Source organism: Bos indicus, chromosome 4, assembly GCF_029378745.1.
Source record: "Bos indicus isolate NIAB-ARS_2022 breed Sahiwal x Tharparkar chromosome 4, NIAB-ARS_B.indTharparkar_mat_pri_1.0, whole genome shotgun sequence".
NCBI classification, from domain to species: Eukaryota; Metazoa; Chordata; class Mammalia; order Artiodactyla; family Bovidae; genus Bos; species Bos indicus.
The window spans coordinates 15882947-15903585 of record NC_091763.1 but is presented as its reverse complement, the minus strand read 5'-3'; the positions used below and the strand labels follow the sequence as shown (position 1 = coordinate 15903585).

The 20639-nt window shown below is 39.9% G+C and overlaps 1 protein-coding gene across 3 annotated transcripts in view; it reads left to right on the top strand.

Moving 5' to 3' along the window:
- COL28A1 (collagen type XXVIII alpha 1 chain) overlaps positions 1-20639 on the top strand; it is a 182566-nt gene that overhangs the window by 35521 nt on the left and 126406 nt on the right. For all 3 annotated transcript variants that reach the window (XM_070787525.1, XM_070787527.1, XM_019959733.2), the window contains exons 12-13: positions 12873-12941; positions 14361-14429. In XM_070787525.1, coding sequence (XP_070643626.1) covers positions 12873-12941; positions 14361-14429 — 138 coding nt within the window. The remainder of the gene's footprint in view (positions 1-12872; positions 12942-14360; positions 14430-20639) is intronic.

Sequence of the window (20639 nt, the reverse complement as noted above, 5' to 3'; positions counted from 1 at the left end):
GCATTTAGCCCACTGTACATGACTCTTGGACAGCCTACTCCTCCTTATCTACCTCTGTCATGGTTCCTTCTCATTTTTTGAGGTTCCCAAGCACAACAGATACTTCTTTAAGGAGTTGATGTTCTTGTAAGGAAATTAAGTAAATGAAAGCTAAATGTACAGATCTTGAAATTAAAATTGTAAAGCTAGTAAACATCCCTACACAACGACTCATTTTCTTCAAAATGCTCTATGAAAAGAGGTTAGTGTTTAAAATAGGAGTGGTTATCTTGACAACAGCTACTAGGAATGCATCTGTACATTGTAGCTGGAAGAGTACTAATCAAGATTCTTTATAGCTTCCGTGCACTCTACCTTTAAACATGGTCAGTCCTCTTTCAGATACGAACCACTGGCAGAGGAATTAGACAGATGTATACAGATCCACTACGGTTTTGAAAAAACCCAAAGCAGGAAATCTAGAGACAACAGTTCAGGAGTACCACTATCGTATCTGAGAGAGAAAAAAATTATGATATCTACACTCATGTTTAAGATCAGCAGAAAATAAGCATTTGTTGAATGAAGGAATGAGGAAGTGGTCTTACATGGAATGAGCTGTCAACAGTATCATACTGCAGACAGGTCAAACAGGTAGGACCTATGGAATCACTTAGATTGTCGATTTTGAGGGTTTTGGAAATGTTTGAGAGATTGGGGGAAGGGCAGTGACAAGGGATTGTACAGGAATCAGAGAGAAGGGTGCAAAAGTCAGGAATTTTGACCATTCTTCCAAGGTATTAGGATAATATATAGAAACAGGACAGTGTTGACATAACCCATCAAAATCTTCTTATACATTCAATGACCTGATACCTTATTTATAATTCCACTTACTTCTGAGTCAGGCATGGAACTTAATTGTTTTTTCCCCCACAGTTTCAGATATATAAACTTAGAATCTTATGTTTTTTTATAATGTCACTATTTTCACTAGAATATATATATATCATAAATGATGATTTGTTGCTGTTGTTTAGTTGTTAAGTCATGTCTGACTCTTTGTGACCCCATGGACTGCAGAATATCAGGCTCCTCTGTCCATGGGATTTCCCAGGCAAGAATACCAGAATGGGTTGCCATTTCATTCTCCAGGGGATCTTGCCAACCTAGGGACTGAACCCGTGTCTCCTGCATTAGCAGGTGGATTCTTTACACTGAGCCACCAGGGAAGCCCCATGAAGATTTAGTAATTTTAAAAATACATTCTGGGACTTCCCTGGGGGATCCAGTGGTTAAGACTCTACACTCCCACTGCAGGGGGTGAAGGTTTGATTCCTGGTCAGGGAAGTAGGATCCCTAATGCCCTGCGGCAAGATCAAAACCAAAAATTCTTAGTTTTGCCTTTATAGTATTAATATTTAAATACTTGTTTTGACTTAAAGTTAGCTTAGTAGCTTTAGTAGATCGACCTACTGAACATCACTAATATTTCAGCTATGGTTTGGAAATAGTTCAAATACCACATATATGAACAACCATGAAGAAGCTGAAACTTTCTCCTTACACTAGAACTTTGGGTAGTTTTATTTCAGCTCTCACACAACTCAAAGGCCTAAAAATACCCTAACGTCATGATATTGCTTTCAACCACTGAAAAATGATGATTTCTATTAAGATATAATTCTTTATAACTTGATGGGAAGGAAATCAGGTGACACATGTAGACCTCAACAGTTGCCAGCAGAGAATAATTAACGAAACAGAAAACATTATTTTAAGTCCACAGATCTCTTAATAACAGAATGACTACATTTTTGGCTTCAAGTAAATAAAGCATTTTAAGTTCAAGGTATTCAAACATGTCAGCTTTTCCAGTTGTCCAAAACCAATAATGGGCCTTCTGGTTCTCCTGGCAGGCTCATACCTTTGAACAAAGTTGTGACTGCTTGGTGCATAGCAGTGTAAAGCGAAGAATCACTTTACAATTTTAATGACAAGTATCTGTCTAATGGATAATCAGAGCCGAGCTGCCAAACTGTGTGACTGTCTTTTTCTTCAGGGATGTCAAACTCTAAATACTATTCCTGTCCGGGCCCGGGAAAGAATCGTTAGTAATCCAGCGATACTTGTTGTGGAAAGGGCTTTGACCCACATGCCTATCTGCCCACCAGGATTCTAAATGAACATATTCACTCATTTGATGTGAGACCACTGATACTGACAACTTCAAGTGGTTGCCAGGACATGTGGTGTGTCAGCCACTGGCTTCAAGACATGATTTTCCTCCCCAAATATCTGACACATATGGTCCTCAGCAGATGAGGCATGCCGCGCGTGCGTATGAATGTGCGCATGAGTGTGCCGAGGCTGCCAAGAGGAAAGCTCTGATGGATCAAGGAAGCCAAGTGCTGCCCGTGTTTCCCTTAAAAGGGTGCTGAGGCTAACCCACATGCCCAGTCAGGTGGGGCACTAATGTGGGACAGATTCAGTTACTGCAGTGTCTTCAGAAGGATGTCAGAGGTTTTTATTTTCTTTTTAATTGTATCAGCGTTCTTAATTAATTCAAGTAAGTTTGAATTACCAGCAACATTGCAGCAGGGAAAATCAAGTTTATTCTAAGAGTGAGTTTTTTAAATTATACTAAAACCACTAGACCAATCAGGTATGACCTAAATCAAATTCCTTACGATTATACAGTGGAAGTGAGAAATAGATTTAAGGGACTAGATCTGATAGATAGAGTACCTGATGAACTATGGAATGAGGTTCGTGACATTGTAGAGGAGACAGGGATCAAGACCATCCCCATGGAAAAGAAATGCAAAAAGCAAAATGGCTGTCTGGGGAGGCCTTACAAATAGCTGTGAAAAGAAGAGAAGCGAAAAGCAAAGGAGAAAAGGAAAGATATCAGCATCTGAATGCAGAGTTCCAAAGAATAGCAAGGAGAGATAAGAAAGCCTTCCTCAGCGATCAATGCAAAGAAATAGAGGAAAACAACAGAATGAGAAAGACTAGAGATCTCTTCAAGAAAATTAGAGATACCAAAGGAACATTTCATACAAAGATGGGCTCGATAAAGGACAGAAATGGTATGGACCTAACAGAAGCAGAAGATATTAAGAAGAGGTGGCAAGAATACACAGAAGAACTGTACAAAAAAGATCTTCACGACCCAGATAATCACGATGGTGTGATCACTGACCTAGAGCCAGACATCCTGGAATATGAAGTCAAGTGGGCCTTAGAAAGCATCACTACGAACAAAGCTAGTGGAGGTGATGGAATTCCAGTTGAGCTATTTCAAATCCTGAAAGATGATGCTGTGAAAGTGCTGCACTCAATATGCCAGCAAATTTGGAAAACTCAACAGTGGCCACAGGACTGGAAAAGGTCCGTTTTCATTCTAATCCCAAAGAAAGGCAATGCCAAAGAATGCTCAAACTACCACACAATTGCACTCATCTCACACGCTAGTAAAGTAATGCTCAAAATTCTCCAAGCCAGGCTTCAGCAACATGTGAACCGTGAACTGCCAGTTGTTCAAGCTGATTTTAGAAAAGGCAGAGGAACCAGAGACCAAATTGCCAACATCCGCTGGATCAGGAAAAAGCAAGAGAGTTCCAGAAAAACATCTATTTCTGCTTTATTGACTATGCCAAAGCCTTTGACTGTGTGGATCACAATAAACTGTTGAAAATTCTGAAAGAGATGGGAATACCAGACAACCTGACCTGCCTCTTGAGAAATTTGTATGCAGGTCAGGAAGCAACAGTTAGAACTGAACACGGAACAACAGATTGGTTCCAAATAGGAAAAGGAGTACGTCAAGGCTGTATATTGTCACCCTGCTTATTTAACTTATATGCGGAGTACATCATGAGAAATGCTGGGCTGGAAGAAGCACAAGCTGGAATCAAGATTGCCAGGAGAAATATCAATAACCTCAGATATGTAGATGACACCACCCTTATGGGAGAAAGTGAAGAGGAACTAAAAAGCCTCTTGATGAAAGTGAAAGAGGACAGTGAAAAAGTTGCCTTAAAACTCAACATTCAGAAAATAAAGATCATGGCATCTGGTCCCATCGCTTCATGGGGAATAAATGGGGAAACAGTGGAGACAGTGTCAGACTTTATTTTTTGGGGCTCCAAAATCACTGCAGATGGTGACTGCAGCCATGAAATTAAAAGATGCTTACTCCTTGGAAGAAAAGTTATGACCAACCTAGATACCATATTGAAAAGCAGAGACATTACTTTGCCAACAAAGATCTGTCTAGTCAAGGCTATGGTTTTTCCAGTGGTCATGTATGGATGTGAGAATTGGACTGTGAAGAAACCTGAGTGCTGAAGAATTCAAAAGAATGCTTTTGAACTGTGGTTTTGGAGAAGAGTCTTGAGAGTCCCTTGGACTGCAAGGAGATCCAACCAGTCCATTCTGAAGGAGATCAGCCCTGGGATTTCTTTGGAAGGAATGATGCTAAAGCTGAAACTCCAGTACTTTGGCCACCTCATGCGAAGAGTTGACTCATTGGAAAAGACTCTGATGCTGGGAGGGATTGGGGGCAGGAGGAGAAGGGGACGACAGAGGATGAGATGGCTGGATGGCATCACTGACTCGATGGACGTGAGTCTGAGTGAACTCCGGGAGTTGGTGATGGACAGGGAGGCCTGGTGTGCTGCGATTCATGGGGTCGCAAAGAGTTGGACACGACTGAGCGACTGAACTGAACTGAACTGAAAGTACATATACTATTTATCATTTTAACCATTTGTAAGCATACAATTCAGTGGTATCAAATACATTCACAGTATTGTGTAACTGTCATCACTTTACAAAATTTTTTCATCATTTTAATATAAACTGTGTACTCTTTCAACAGTAACTCTGGTCACTTTCCTCTGCCCCCGGTCTCCAAGAGTAAGTTTTTAGGAAACATGTCACACTGTTATGAACCTGTCATCTCTCTGTAAATTGACGTCCTTCTCGGATTTATGGAGAGGGTTCACCCTGAGTAGTTTCTAGCAACTCATTTTGTGCTGGAGGCGTCCTAAGAGTGTCCACCAAATCTGAGATTCTTAAAAGCTCTACTGATGGACTGTGGAGTAGTCCTTCCTTTTAGGGAAAATGACACACATTTCCTTAGATTTTATCGTGTATAATGAAATACAACTTTCCTAACAGATTGAAACATATGAATCATCCTTTTGGTAAGTCAAACATAGTTGAATATTGTCAGTGCCATGTGATTTAACCTAGTAGCAATTAAGAAAAGGAGCTGAGTTACTAAAATCTGCTACAGCACTACAGTTTTCATCACATCCTCCACCATTTCTTCATTACTATGGGTTTTTTTCTTGTTTGAAAAGCATAAGTAGGTGGGGAATATGGACAGTGGTCTTTTTTCTTATCCAACTAGATATTATTCAAAAAATATTGCAACTGGAGATTTTAAATAATCATGGTCCAAATTCAGTGCAGTTGGTTAACAATTGCTTTATATGTAGAGTTACACTGTGTGATCATAGTATTGCCAAATATAATTTAGATGAACTTTACCACTGATTCAGTGACAGCACTAATCCAAGCCAACTTTATGTGCCTGAAGGGGCATATATGTTAGCTTGTAAAAGTATACTTTCTCTTGGCTTATTTTTATGTTAGATTCTTTGTCTTCATATGATGAATCTTCAACTATGGGGAGATTGTAACTCTGTGACGTGTGTGTTTTTAATGCTAAAATAAAGATATAAATTTAGTCTGTAATCAAATGATTTTTTAATTACTTTAAGAATTGAGAAGCCCTAAGAGGCACTTTTGCATGGTGGTTATTAGCACTCGCTCTAAAGCTAGACTGCTGGGGTTCAGATCCAGCCCTATACTGTGTTAGCTCTCTGATCTGGGGAACTTTTCCTCCTCATGCCTCAGTTTTCTCATCCACATAATGGGTCAATAGTAGAATTGTTCTGAGTATCACATGAGTTAATACATGAAAAGCACTTAGAACAGCACCTGTTACATAGTAAGTGCCACATGTGTTGGCAATAATTAGGCAGCTAAGTATTTTGACAAGCTTTTTCATTAATGTAGAACAGAGCTGGCCTGGTACATTTTCTAAAAATAAGCCTCTTATTAAATAACACTTCTCTGAAAGAAAAATTAGGAACTAAAAATAGAGCTTGACTTAACAAGATCTGATAAATGTTAGTTTCCTGTCTACACCATTCCCCTGCTTTTCATTCCTTTCTAAAAAACGGCTTTTATTTTTTTCCCAAGCCTTTTAATATAGTAATCACATCATTGAGTTTCAGCTAAGAGTGAATTTTGTGCATGCGTGCATGCTAAGTGCCTGAGTCGTATCCAACTCTTTGTGATCTACTGTAGCCCACCAGGCTCCTCTGTCCATGGGGTTCTCCAGGCAAGAATACTGGAGTAGGTTGCCATGCCCTCCTCCAGGGGATCTTCCCGACCCAGGGATTGAATCCACGTCTCTTACATTTCCTCCATAGCAGGCAGGTTCTTTACCACCAGCGCCACCTGGGAAGCCCATTTTGTGCATACTTGAACCATTTTGCACCTTACAAAACACTCATTCATCATTTCCTTCCACTGGGAAAGTATGACAATACTTGTCACAAGACTTAAAGTATTAAAGTTGGTGTTATCCATATCTGGGAAATGATGAAAAGAAGTTGCTAAATATCTGTCTAATGTTAAGAGTCCAAGGTATGACTAAATGATCCATAATTGTATTGTTTTAGAAAAGGTAAAGTTCTGTTCTCAAAAAATCCAGTCTTGAACAACCACTCATTATTTATTATTTTAGGGATATGAAAGATACTGACTTTGGTTAGAGCCAGTTCCAGGAATAAGGGGTGCTGGATTTCCGAGCCGAACTTTCCATACAGTGTAACCTTATACCATCTATTGGGGTTTCATTATGACTTCAACTTAAAAAAATGATTAACTGTGTCTGGGTAAGTTTGCAGGAGAAAATGTGATAAGGACTTGATATCACTATGTAATGTATGCACAGTTGCTCTTAGCTGAAAATCTAAGTAAACCAGTGGGAATGCCAGAGGAACAATTCCAAACCCCCTGCTTCCCCTGCCTAGACCACCCCTAGCAGCTGGCACAATACCTGCTCTTTAGTTGCTGTTCAGTAAATGTTTGAGGCCTGGATGGTTGAGTAGTTAATATCAACTAGGCAAACACTGAGAATGGAAAGCTGAGCAAAATCATGACACCCTCCTCACAGTCTCTGGGAAGACATATTAACACATGTAAAAATGCAAAGCTGCAACTGTAATGAATGCTCAGAAAAAAGGAGAAATGATGCTATCAGTGTCTCTAGAATAGGGATTTCACCTGACCAGAGAGGGCCTCCCTGAAGCCATGCTGCTTAAAATAATATCTGAGGGATTAATAAAGACTAACTATTAAAAGAGAGAGGTAACCACATCCCAGATAGAGACAATAGCACATGCCAAGGTCCTGGGGCAGCAGGGAGCACGGCAAGGACAGAGAACTGAACAAAGGCCAATGATGCTAGGGTGGCTAGTGAAAAGTTTTGCACACTGCAGCATCACACCATGCAGGGGCTCACAAGCTTTGGAAGGAGCTCTGTCCTTACCCTAAGAGCAGAGGGAAAGGACTTGAAGGGCCTTACTCGGATTACTATTAGAAGATTGCTCTGGCAGCAATGGGTGGGTGGGAGAGTAAATTAGAGTGTGCTAGAATGGATGCATGTAGAGTATTAACACTGTTGTAATCTGAGCAGGAGACGATATTACTTTGGCGTAGACTAGAGAGGCATGGTAAAGCACACAGAGGTGGGGGATTTGAGAGTTAGGAGAATATTGCTAGGTGCTGATGATGCATTGCATTCGATCGGTAAGGAAGTGAGAGATGTTAAGAATGACTTGTAGGCTCTCACTTGACATATGGAGGGGCCTTGGTGCCCTTCCCTGAGATAGAGAATGCTGAAAGATGATCAGGTTTGCAAGTAGAAGATTATCACTTTGTCTTTGGAAACAATGAGTTCCTTTTGAAATTCTCTTTTACCTGACTTCTTTTATACTGGCTTTGTCAGCAAACACCGCCCCCACCCAATTTTTCTTGACCACTGTCTTCTGCAGATCCCAAGATGCTATCTTCTTTCATTCCCACCTGACTCAAGTGTCGGTGCTCTCCATGGTTCTGACCTGAGCCTCCAGCCTCTTTAATCACTCTAAATCTGTGCTGTTCAGGAAAGGAGAGGTGGGATGAACAGAGAGAGTAGCACTGAAACACATATATTGCCATATATAAAACTGATAGCTGGTAGGAATCTGCTGTATGATGTAGGGAGCTCAAACCCTGTGCTCTGTGAATACCTAGAAGGGTGGGATGAGCTGGGAGGTGGAAGTTTCAAGAGGGAGGGGACACATATATGCCTATGGCTGATTCGTGTTGATGTATGGCAGAAATCAACACAATACTGTAAAGCAAGTATCCTCCAGGCAGGCAGGCTAAGTAACTTCAGTTGTGTCTGACTCTGTGAGACCCTATGGACTATAGTTCTCTGTCCATGGGATTCTCCAGGCAAGAATACTGGAGGGGGGGTGCCATGCTCCCTCCTCCAGGGGATCTTCCTCCAATTAAAAATAAATTAAAAATATAGAGTAGCCACACATGACTTCTGAGCACTTGAAATGTGGCTAGTCCGAACTGAGATGCGCCATAAGTATTAAACACGCATAGGATTTTGAAGACACCACATTAAAAATAATGGAAAATAAAATCATTACTAAGAGTTTTGTATTGCTTATGCTGAAATGATAACATTTTGGATACACTGGGTTAAGTAAAATCTATTATTACTTTCTGGAAAATTAAAAGTTTTAAATGTGTTTCTTCGTATATTTCTCATGGGCAGTGTGGCTCTGCACAGCGACCCTACCATCACCTTCATTCCTGTCTGCCTGAGCCCACAGAGCTGCTCACTGTGCCCAGAACATTTCACACCATACTCTCTCCTTTTCCTGAAACTTTGTCCCCTTTTTCTACCAGATGAGATATGATTCATACTTTTTTTTTTGTTCAGAGCAAACATCTTCACTACTGCATAAAACTTTCCCAATTCCTTCAGGTAGAATTAAACATTTCTGCCTTAGAGTCTCGTGTGCTGTGCTAATACCTTTGTTATAGCGAATTCACATGTTTGTGTTTTGTTTTATATTCATTTATCTCTCCAGCCAGATTGTAAGTGTCTGCAAAGTACAGGTGCAACCTGATTTACGTCTGTAATTATGTAAGGAGGTTCTGGGTACCAGGCTGGTGCTCAGTTAAAGTCTAGAGAGCAAAAATTGCTCTACAAATGTTATACAGCCAACCACGTGACTGATTACAACTCAGACATTTTTAAGATGCTATTTAGAATCCTTTCAACAATGCTGTGGGGTAAATATAATGACCCTCATTTTGCATATGGGAATCTTGCAAAAGCTCAAACTGTTTATAAATTAGAGAACCAGAATTCAACTAGACTGATTGAAAGAAAAAGCCATGTTTTTCCCCCTGTGATACCATGCATACTTAAAAATGAATTTAAAAAAGGAGATGATATTCCTACATCATAAAATGGGAAAAAAATACCAATTTCCTAAGATGGTTAGAAGATTAAGTGAGACAATCTATATAAAGTTAGGGCAGTACTACTTGAAAATAGTAGGTTGTATTAAACACTGACTTTCTTCCATCTTGAGGCCCATGGTATCAGTTCAGTTCAGTTCAGTTGCTCAGTCGTGTCCAACTCTTTGTGATCCCATGGACTGCAGCATGCCAGGCCTCCCTGTACATCACCAACTCCCGGAGCTTACTCAAATTCATGTCCTTTGAGTCGGTGATGCCATCTAAACATCTCATCCTCTGTCTTCCTTCTCCTCCCTCCCTCAATCTTGCCCAGCATCACGGTCTTTTCCAATGAGTCAGTTCTTCACATCAGGTGGCCAAAGTATTGGAGTTTCAGTTTCAAGCATCAGTCCTTCCAATGAATATTCAGGACTGATTTCCTTTAGGATGGACTGGCTGGACCTCCTTACAGTCAAGAGTCTTCTCCAACACCACAGTTCAAAAGCATCAATTCTTCAGCACTCAGCTTTCTTTATCATCCAACTCTCATATCCATACATGACTACTGGAAAAACCATAGCTTTGACTAGATGGACCTATGTTGGTAAAGTAATGTCTCTGCTTTTTAACCAACCTATGCTGTCTAGGTTGGTTATAACTTTTCTTCCAAGGAGCAAGCGTCTTTAATTTTATGGCTGCAGTCACCATCTGCAGTGATTTTGGAGCCCCCCAAAATAAAGTTTATCACTGCTTCTATTGTTTCCCCATCTATTTGCCATGAAGTGATGGGACCAGATGCCATGATCTTAGTTTTATGAATGTTGAGTTTTAAGCCAACTTTTTCATTCTCCTCTTTCACTTTCATCAAGAGGCTCTTTAGTTCTTTGCTTTCTGCAATAATTGTGGTGTCATCTGCATATCTGAGGTTATTGATATTTCTCTTGGCAATCTTGATTCCAGCTTGTGCTTCATCCAGCACGGCATATCACATGATGTACTCTGCATATAAGTTAAATAAGCAGGGTGACAATATACAGCTTTGACTGTACTCCTTTTCCTATTTGGAACCAGTCTGCTGTTCCATGTCCAGTTCTAACTGTTGCTTCTTGACCTGCATACAGATTTCTCAGGAGGCAGGTCAGGTAGTCTGGAATTCCCATCTCTTTAAGAATTTTCCACAGTTTGTTGGGATCCACATGGGGATCACAGGCTTTGGTCAAAGGCTTTGGCATAGTCAAGAAAGCAAAAGCGGATGTTTTTTTGGAACTCTCTTGCTTTTTCAATGATCCACTGGATGTTGGCAATTTGATCTCTGGTTCCTCTGCCTTTTCTAAATCCAGCTTGAACATATGGAAGTTCACAGTTCACGTACTGTTGAAGCCTGGACTGGAGAATTTTGAGCATTACTTTACTAGCGTGTAAGATGAGTGCAATTGTGCGGTAGTTTGAGCATTCTTTGGCATTGCCTTATTTTGGGATTGGAACAAAAACTGACCTTTTCCAGTCTTGTGGCCACTGCTGAGTTTTCCAAATTTGCTGACATATTGAGTGCAGCACTTTCATAGCATCATCTTTCAGGATTTGAAATAGCTCAGCTGGAATTCCATCATCTCCACTCGCTTTGTTTGTAGTGATGCTTCCTAAGGTCCACTTGACTTCGCGTTCCAGGATGTCTGGTTCTAGGTGACCTGCATACACCATGGTGGTGTATCTGGGTAATGAAGATCTTTTTTGTATAGTTCTTCTGTGTATTCTTGCAACCTCTTCTTAATATCTTCAGCTTACGTTGACAGCAAGATGAAGTATTGTGAATTCTGAGTATCAGTTGACTACCTTGTTTCTTGCAGCTGGCATAAAATTTAAAATTGATCTCATGAAATGCCTAGGAGTCAGATTCTCATAAGCAATCACAGATCTCCCCACTGTGCTCTCTGTTGCTCTCTGCCTGGCATCTGAACATATGAACTCCCTGAGCATGAGAATAAGACTTCATAATTAAACTCATGCTGGTGTCAATAAAAAAAAGACACATTATTTTGTTAAATAGAAGAAATCAGCATTATAAAAAAGAAATGGCGATTCACAGCCACTCTCCTTTTCTCTGGCAACATGACAGGACCGGAAGCCAGAAAGACCCGAAGACCCATATCCCTGTGGGTGATACTGAGGTGTGAGTTTGTGCAGGCCAGATAATCCCTCTGGGACTCCATTTCCTCACTGGTGAAACACAGGAGTTTGAGTGCCGTGGTCACGTTCAGTTGTATAACACCCAAGCTCCATGATGGGCCTGCCACCTCGTAGACCGTATTAACTGAACTGCTTCTGCTATCTAGTAACAAATATCCTGACTAACAGCAGCTCAAATCGTAAGAATGCTTCTTGTTGAGTGAACTGAGTGTTTGAAGGTGGGTAGTCAGGACCGGATCAGGAGCTCAGAGAGGCTGTCCAGGAGCCAGGCTCTTCTAAACTTTTTCTGCCTCACGCTCATCAACCGTTGGCATTCATCTGGGAGATTGGTGCCTCATGGTTATAAGACAAGCTATTACCTCTCCAAGGAACAAAAGAAGCAGAAGCAAAATTTCCCTTTGCATCCCATAAGGTCCCCACATCTCATTTCTTAGAACTGAGCCAAAGGATTAATATAGACTCATCAGTGGCAATGAGAAAGAAGAGTCTCCCCTTATTTTAGACTGATTATCATTCATCTTACACCTCCGAGGGTGAAGAATACCTGCCCACTGACCTGAACAGATCAGATTCATAACAACAGGGAAGAGAGAAGGGAGAGGATGATCACTGGGTAGGAAACAAATGTGTCTGCCAGAAGCATTTAATAAAGATGTTCTGAACAAATGGATGAAGGCTGAATTATGACTTTTCACAGATCCTAAAAACTTTTGTGCTTCTGGGGATTTTCCTCCATAAAAATGTTTAAAATTACAGATTTCAACTGAGTTGGTATGAAGAAAATGTGGTCCAGACTAGATTCACTACTATAATCAATATTAAGTTGTTTTTAAAAAATTCTGATTTTAAGAATTTAAATGGAGACATTTTCACGAACCCTAGAATCTGGGTCTACTGTGCCTCATGGCTAATTCCAACCTGGGTCTGTGCTGTCTGTCCAACTGGATGGTAAACACGTGAGGGTGGAGACCATGAGACTGAGTGTTAGGCTGTATTGATGCCCTCAAGCCCCTGTCACAGCACTGTACAGCTAAGAACTGCCCAACAAATATGCTGGAGTTGACCTAACATCTCACTGTTTCTTCCTCCAGGGTGAACCTGGCCCCCCTGGTCCCTATGGTCCTCCAGGAGCCCCTGGTATTGGACAGCAAGGTGTTAAGGTAACGATACTTGTCTCTCTGCCCACTGATGATTTCTGAATTTACTGTAAGGCTGGGAGGACTGTGACTTGTGTTCAGTCTTACCCTCAGAGACACAAGGAGTCTGCCTGAGGATGAGTTACTACAGTCTGGATGCTTGGACACTCACAATGCCCTAGTTGGGGCCAATTACCCCAAGAATAATCTATGTATTTTTTGATTGTTTGGAATGAAAATTACTCTTGGCTCCAAATACTCACCCTCACACCAATGTACATCTGGTTCTATTGAGTTTTCATGGACTGTAAATGTTATCACACAAAAATGTCATTAGGATGTGAAATACCTTAACACATCAGCTATCACCTGCTCACATCAAATAAGCATAGAGGGGCAGAAGTCGGAAGAACCCTGACAGTGAATAAGCAAATGCTGACAGGTTTGTTGGAAACTAGGAAGGGCTGAATCTTCCCAATCCAAGGATTGAATCCGTGTCTCTTACGTTTCCTGCATTGGCAGGTGGGTTCTTTACCACTAGCACCAACTGGGAAAGGACTGGAACACCCACCACTCTGGGGTGCTCTGCATCATGCAGGATGTACTAGAGCAAAAGTGCTTATTTTAAATGGCTTTTCTATGTCATTGGGACAATAAGACTTCAACGTGGGGCTAAAACAGAGAGCAGTACAAAAAAGTGCACTTCGAATGTAACCAGGTGTCCCCATGGATGGCATTTAGGCAATAAGCACATTGAGACTCCGGGGAATGTGGAGTTTATATTGGCAGTGTTACTGGAGAAGGGTTCTGAACGAGGTGAAAGGTGAAACACGAATGGTGAGGTGACATGGAACAGGACAGGGCGGGGAGGGGAGGGGACGGGAAGCATCCCAGGACAGAGGCGGGGGCCAGGGAACAGCACAAGCATTGTCTGTTGGTCTTCTCAGTAATCAGAGCGAGTTGCACACAGTCTGTTCTGCCAACTGCTAATCATTTCTGAAAACTAAAATTGCATTTAGATAGGAAGGAATGAGGAACATTTGGGGGTAATTTGTTCACTTAAATTCAAGGTGTATTTCAGGCTCTGTTGTTTAGTCACTGAGTCGTGTCTGACTCTGCGACCCCATGGATAGCCCACCAGGCTCTTCTGTCCATGGGATTCTCCATGCAAGAATATTGGAGTGGGTTGCCATTTCCTTCTCCAGGGGATCTTCCCGACTCAAGGATCTAACCCACGTCTCCTGCATTGGCAGGTGGATTCTTTACCTCTGAGCCACCAGGGAAGCCCTTTCCTCCTTTAGATTTTTTTTTTTTAATCTTTATGAATTTGAAAAGTTTGACATTTTTGCTGTCTATCTTTGTTGAAATCTCCAGAGTACTTTGTGCTATGTGTGTTCTTTATTTAAAAACTCAAGCTTGCATTCAATTATTTCTTCCTCGTAGGGGCAAAGAGGCCAGGAAGGAAGAACTGGACCTCCAGGACCTACTGGTGTTGGTGAACCGGGCCAGACAGTGAGTAGCAAAAAATTCTAGGTGGAATTAAAAGGATAAATTCTTATGTGCTCCTTTGGGTTAGACTATGGTTAAACTAAGCTATCTTTATCTTTTTGAACAACAAAAGTCAATAAATATATAAAGGTCAGATCCAGGCGTTAGTCTTCATACTACTTGAAAAAGGGATAACTATATTTATAGGATATGTACATAGGCTCTTAGTATAATCTCTTATGAAATTAATCAGCTTGTCCATGAAGAAAAGCGTTCTCATATGTCAGATTTTCCTAGGAGATAGGAGATCTAGGTTCAGACTTAATATCTATAATTTGTAATTGACTTTCCTATAATCATGAGAAAAATCACTGAGTATAATCCCCAATACTGAGTATACTCTAAAGTTAGAATTGATAATGGTAGACAGGTAATACTGTGCAATTTGCAGCTTCTACCTTATGTAGCTTTGATATTCACTGTTGTTGGAAAGGAAAAAATTTTCTATTAAAAGAGAGCTGGAGAGGAAATGAATAAAACGTGACTTCTGGAATAAGAAGGTTTTAAACTTTTCAAGTAATCATTATCCTTCTAGAAAAGAATAGTAGCTCGAATAAAAACAACCGCCTGAATAGTTGGTCTCTCAATTGGGTTTTGTAGTTCCTCACATGTAAATATTAAGACAAATGTGTGCTTCCTTGCTATACTCTGGGAGTGAAATGGCAGCATGTTATTTGAGGGTTAGACTTTTCACCAATGTCTGAATACACAGATTCAAAAAATAGAACATCAAATAGCGGGAAAATATACTGGCTTAATTATCTGCTGTTCCCACTAAGTAGATAGGACTCTTAAAACTTAACTACTGAGAGAGAGTGTGAGTTCTCTGCAGACACTGCTCATTCTACACTAGAGCAGACTGGAAACCTAGAAAAGCAAAGTGACATCGGCTAGAAGGACGCAGGCCCAGACATGCTGCCATGAGTAGAGGGAGTACAGCAGAGGATTTGGGACATTTTCGACAGAAATGAAAAAACCTTCTCACAATGTTCTGAATAAGTGGGAATAAAAATGAGTTTCGTGTTTCAATGTCAAATCTTTATGAGCTGTCCAAAAGAAACCTAGGTTTTTGAAACAAACATAAGACTTCTTTTCCTTCCATATACCTACTTTTAAAAAATTAATTTATTTTTAACTGAAGGATAATTGATTTACAGTATTGTGTTGGTTTCTACCAAACATCAACATGAATCAGCCATAGGCTTACCACCTACTTTTAACTTAATAAACAGCTCTGCCTTGCTGTGCTGAATCCTAAAAGAGACTGCATGGCTAACCAAGGGACAATACGTGACCATATATGTTGAATTATTCATCATGAACTGGGTGTTATATAAGACGTCTAGGCTATATGCAGTAGAAGTCCAGCATCAATTCTTAAAGATACAAATGGTTTCATGAGTAATTGACTTGGAGACTCTGATGGCATCTTCTCCATTGTTGCTCTTCCCACGAGCCACACCTATAGCCCCATATGAACAGACAAAAGGAGAACAAAACTGAGCGTGTTAGGCCGGCCTAGCTGGAAGTAGACTCCTGTTCTCTTCATGAGCACAGAGTATGAAAATAAGTGTGTCCTAGGTGAATGCTCACCAAACCACATCCATTTTAAAGACGGTTCTAAATAAGCAAATAGACGGAATGTCACTCAATCTCATTTCCTAGCTCTACTACCATCCACTGAGTTACTTAGTGGCTGGGATGGAGACTATACACAGGAGCGACATCAACTTCCTTTGAACAAAGCTAACTTGGATGTTGCCACTGCTGACTATGCCCAATCTGCAAACGGTACATGGAAGCCTGATGCCACCTTTCTCTGGACAGGGCCAGTTACATTTCTGATAGTATGCTGACTACCATGGAACTCCTTCATAATGGAGGGGGCCATGATGATGGCCATAATTGGTGAGGGGTGGGGGCAAGCAATTAATTAATAATCAAGAGAGGATTTGCCATTACTATCTACCATTGAAGGTCTTACTGTCTCCATAGATTTACTATGATGCAAACACATATGGATATATTTTCATTTATATTGCTTCAAATTCATGAGTTTCATATCTCTGAGAAATCAACAATTTTGCAAGTTATTAGTTATGATCTCTTCAGATATTTTCTTTTTTACATTATTTATTTAAGAACTCTATTGTTTAGTTGCATTTTGGGGTGGTTTCTTAAAATCTAACATAATGCACAAATTTATTTTTCTCTACTTAGAAAATGTCCTTAAATCATCCCTTGTGTTTTTAACTTAATAAGTATTTTAAAAAATTCTTGAAGCGATTTTTAAAAATCTACCTCTTTTTATTAATATATTTTTGCTATACTGTCCTCTTCGCTTCTTGTATTTTTATTCTTAAGACCATTAATCATTTAAAGTCTACCTTCCCTTTTTTTGGTATCTGTTGGTTCACTTTTACTCACTGAGAATTAATTTCTTGTATGTTTTGTACCCTGGCATCTGAATTTATTGTCAGCCAGGTTTACCTGTGAAATCCCAAGTGTTCTATGTTGGAGCATGTTTGAGAGGAATGTGCATTTATTCCAGGCACATACTTGATGTTAATGCCTTGACTAAGGTGTCCCAGGACCACCAATGTGGTGTCGCTTGAAACTACAAACCCATACGCAGCACAGGACCCGGTTAGGAGTTGTCAGGTCCACTTAGAGCCCAAGTGAAGTAGACACGGTTCTTGTCCTTCATAACACTGTGTTGATGGGAGCACTGTGATCTACCCTGCCCTTTCATTGGAGATATATAACTTAGAAGGTCCTAGTTTTATGGGAGGATTTCAGTTCTAATTTCCTGCTCATCTTCCACTGAGTGGGCCTAAGTCATTGTTCCCACTTCTTCCTCTTAGATTCCTGGACTTTGCCCTAGGACACAACCACACTTTTCACCCAGAACAGTCACAGTTAGCTTATGGGCATACCTCTAGTGTTCAGCTCTCTTTCTGTTTTGAAACCCTGTAACTTCCCGTAATTATTGATTTTTTGGGGGCCTTCATTTTAAAGAAAAATTTGTATTATTTGCTTTTCTCTTTGTAGCTAGAGGGTTTTCACGGTATTGGCAGAACATGAAATTCTTGTTTGTTTTCTTGTTATCTAAGCCACAATTACACAAATTAGAGTGACACTGTGTAGTCTGTGAAATAATTGGGAACTAAAACCATAACAAAGAGGGGATAAATCTCAAGAAATGTATGAAAATACCGTCCCAAAATATCATAATAAAAATCAATAATGAGTTTTTGAATTATTTCAAAGTAACATAAAGGCTTATCTTAGGACTGACAAAGCTTCTGCTGAAAGTTGTTTACATTTGTTTCTTTGCCTGAATCATTTCAAGTGGTTTCTAGTTTAGTACTAACTACTCTTTTTATACTATAGTAATATAAATCTGATCAAATGAATTAATATTCCAGCTCCTTGACTGAACTATGAACTGACAGCTACCATCTTTAATTATATGATTATCACTAGTTGTGTGTTGGTCTGTCAGATGACTGATTAAAGAATAATAAATTGGTTCAACACTCTTAGGGTGCTGTGTTTGGTTTTTTGGGAGCACTTTCAGTAAGAAAAATCCCCTGAAGTAAAACTAATTATTTTGAAGTTAAAAATAAATTTCACTGAATACTAAGGATAATTTTTAATATTATTTAGCATATTTATCTTTAATGCCTACAACATATATTGAAACCACTTTAATTGCGTATCCATACTGCTGCTGCTGCTGCTGCTAAGCCGCTTCAGTCGTGTCCGACTCTGTGCGACCCCATAGACGGCAGCCCACCAGGCTCCCCCTTCCCTGGGATTCTCCAGGCAAGAACACTAGAGTGGGTTGCCATTTCCTACTCCAATGCATCAAAGTGAAAAGTGAAAATGAAGTCACTCAGTTCTGTCCGACTCTTAGCGACCCCATGGACTGCAGCCTACCAGGCTCCTCCGCCCATGGGATTTTCCAGGCAAGAGTACTGGAGTGGGTTGCCATTGCCTTCTCCGATTATCCACACTATTGAGATTATTAAGGAAGATAATGATAATAGACAATTATATTTTGTTAATGTCTCATATAAAGCATTTCTGGTCAGACTTTGTTAATTGATAATTAGTCTCTTCCACTAGATATGTTTTAATTAAAGGTGTTCATTAGAAGCCAAATAAGAATGTCAGAGTTATAACTAGATCTGATAGCCTTTGAAAAAGATACTTTTTTACTGAGCATTTTTGTCTTTTAAAAAATAATCTGTTGGTACCATCTTAATAAATTGAAAGTATAGTTTATCTAACCCAAGTACCTGCTCTTTCTTTTCTCTGGTTAGCAGTCATCATTCACCTTGACTGTTTAACTAGAAAACTTGAGAATATACTGATGGTGCAGAATATTATGCTGACAGTTTCCAGGTTTCCAGTAATTGAACCTTGAATCACTGTTTTTTTCAATGCCCCTAAGTGATTGTTCACAAGCATTAACTCTCTGTTCTCAGCAGCTTGGAAAATGGGACTCCTCAAAGTCTTCATGATTTTCATTTTCACCTTGGCTACTGTCTTCCAGAAATGCAGACGTGGAAGCAAGCGTCAGCGCCTGCTCTATGTGGCATGCGTCTCCACACTGCTTAACATAGGCCATACTCTGAGACTACTTAATTTGTAAAAACTTCATGAAAGGACTTTCTTAGCAATTGAAGGATCCAGGGAAAACAATTTTGATAGTGATAGCAAGCAGATATTTATTGAGTGCTTAATATGTAAGAGCTTTACATCTCTCTGATCTAGTCCTTATATTAATATGTGTGGTTGAGGTAGATACTATTGTTACCACTATTCTGATGAGAATGCTGAACTTAGAGAGATGGAATTATTTAAGATCACACTGTTGATATGTAGCAAGAGGTGGCTTGAACATCAGTCCAAATGACTCCCAAACCTGCTTTTAGTTTATTATGCAAGACTGTAAACTCTATGAGACAAGGAGTGGGGCTGTCTGCTGTTTTCAGACGCTAGCACAGTGACTTGCACCTACCAGGCATTTGGTAAACATTCGTTGAATGAATGGGAAAAAAATTTGAATGAGCTGGAAAAAGACTCCTTTGCATTCCATGAAAATTGGGTTATTTTCATTTGAGGAAGAGGAATAACCTGTTAATATTTTTTTATACAGTGTGTAATATTAGCTAGGGCTTCTCTGTCTAGTTTGCAATCTAATTTTCACACCATATTTCTTTTTCTCCTAGTTAATTGCTCTAACATTAGATTACTCTGTCATGGATATTAGGACTTTGATTAAGCCCTTGGATGGTTAAAAGCTAGTTTTCCCATAAGTACAGCAATTTAAATTGAGTTAAATGCTAGTTTTTTACTTTAATTAAAGCCTTTACTAAATTGGCTATGCATAAATACTAAAGAAGGCTGTCTTTTATAAGATACGATTTTAAGGAAAGCCCCCAAAAATTAGATATGGGGTACAATTAGTTTTCTCTCTCACAAATCTGTAGTTGTGATTGGCCACTGATGTGCATAATGCTGGATCCTAGTTCAGCTCCAAGGCTTGAGTAGAAAACATCTCTTAAATCACCCTAGATTACTGTAGACTGAGCCCCAAGATCACTCAGAGTGTCTACAGGGGGGAACCTCCTTTGGGGCTCCGGGCAACTCCGTCTTGTACCATCATAGATTTACTTCCCTGCCAAGAGAGTCCTAATTATCTTTCTATGCCTACTAGAGGAAAAGCTCCAGTTCATGCATCTGCCATTCTTGTTATTAGTCTCCTTTCTACTTTTTTTTTTTTTTTGCCTTCTGGTCAAGAAGAAAGAGAGAACAAATTTATAATCTTTTAAAATTCCTGGTTTAAGTGAATATTTTGTTGTTGTCTTTTTCAACTAGCATCTGCCCGTTCATCCGTTTCAAACCCTGAGACTGCACTGTTTTTCTTTCCTTATGTGAGAAGTCCTCACCTTACTGAGTGTCTTTCTGAGCAAGAGTCACACGGACTTAATTTTAATCATTGAGATCAAAAGTCTTGTTACCTCTTAAAAGATTCTATCAAGATTTCTATTTGCACATAAACCTCCAGGGGATTCAACAAGTTCCAGAAAGAATTCAAGTCTGAATCCAAATTTATCAGGATGGAAATTAAAACAGCATGTAAACAGAATTCAGTGCTTTAAA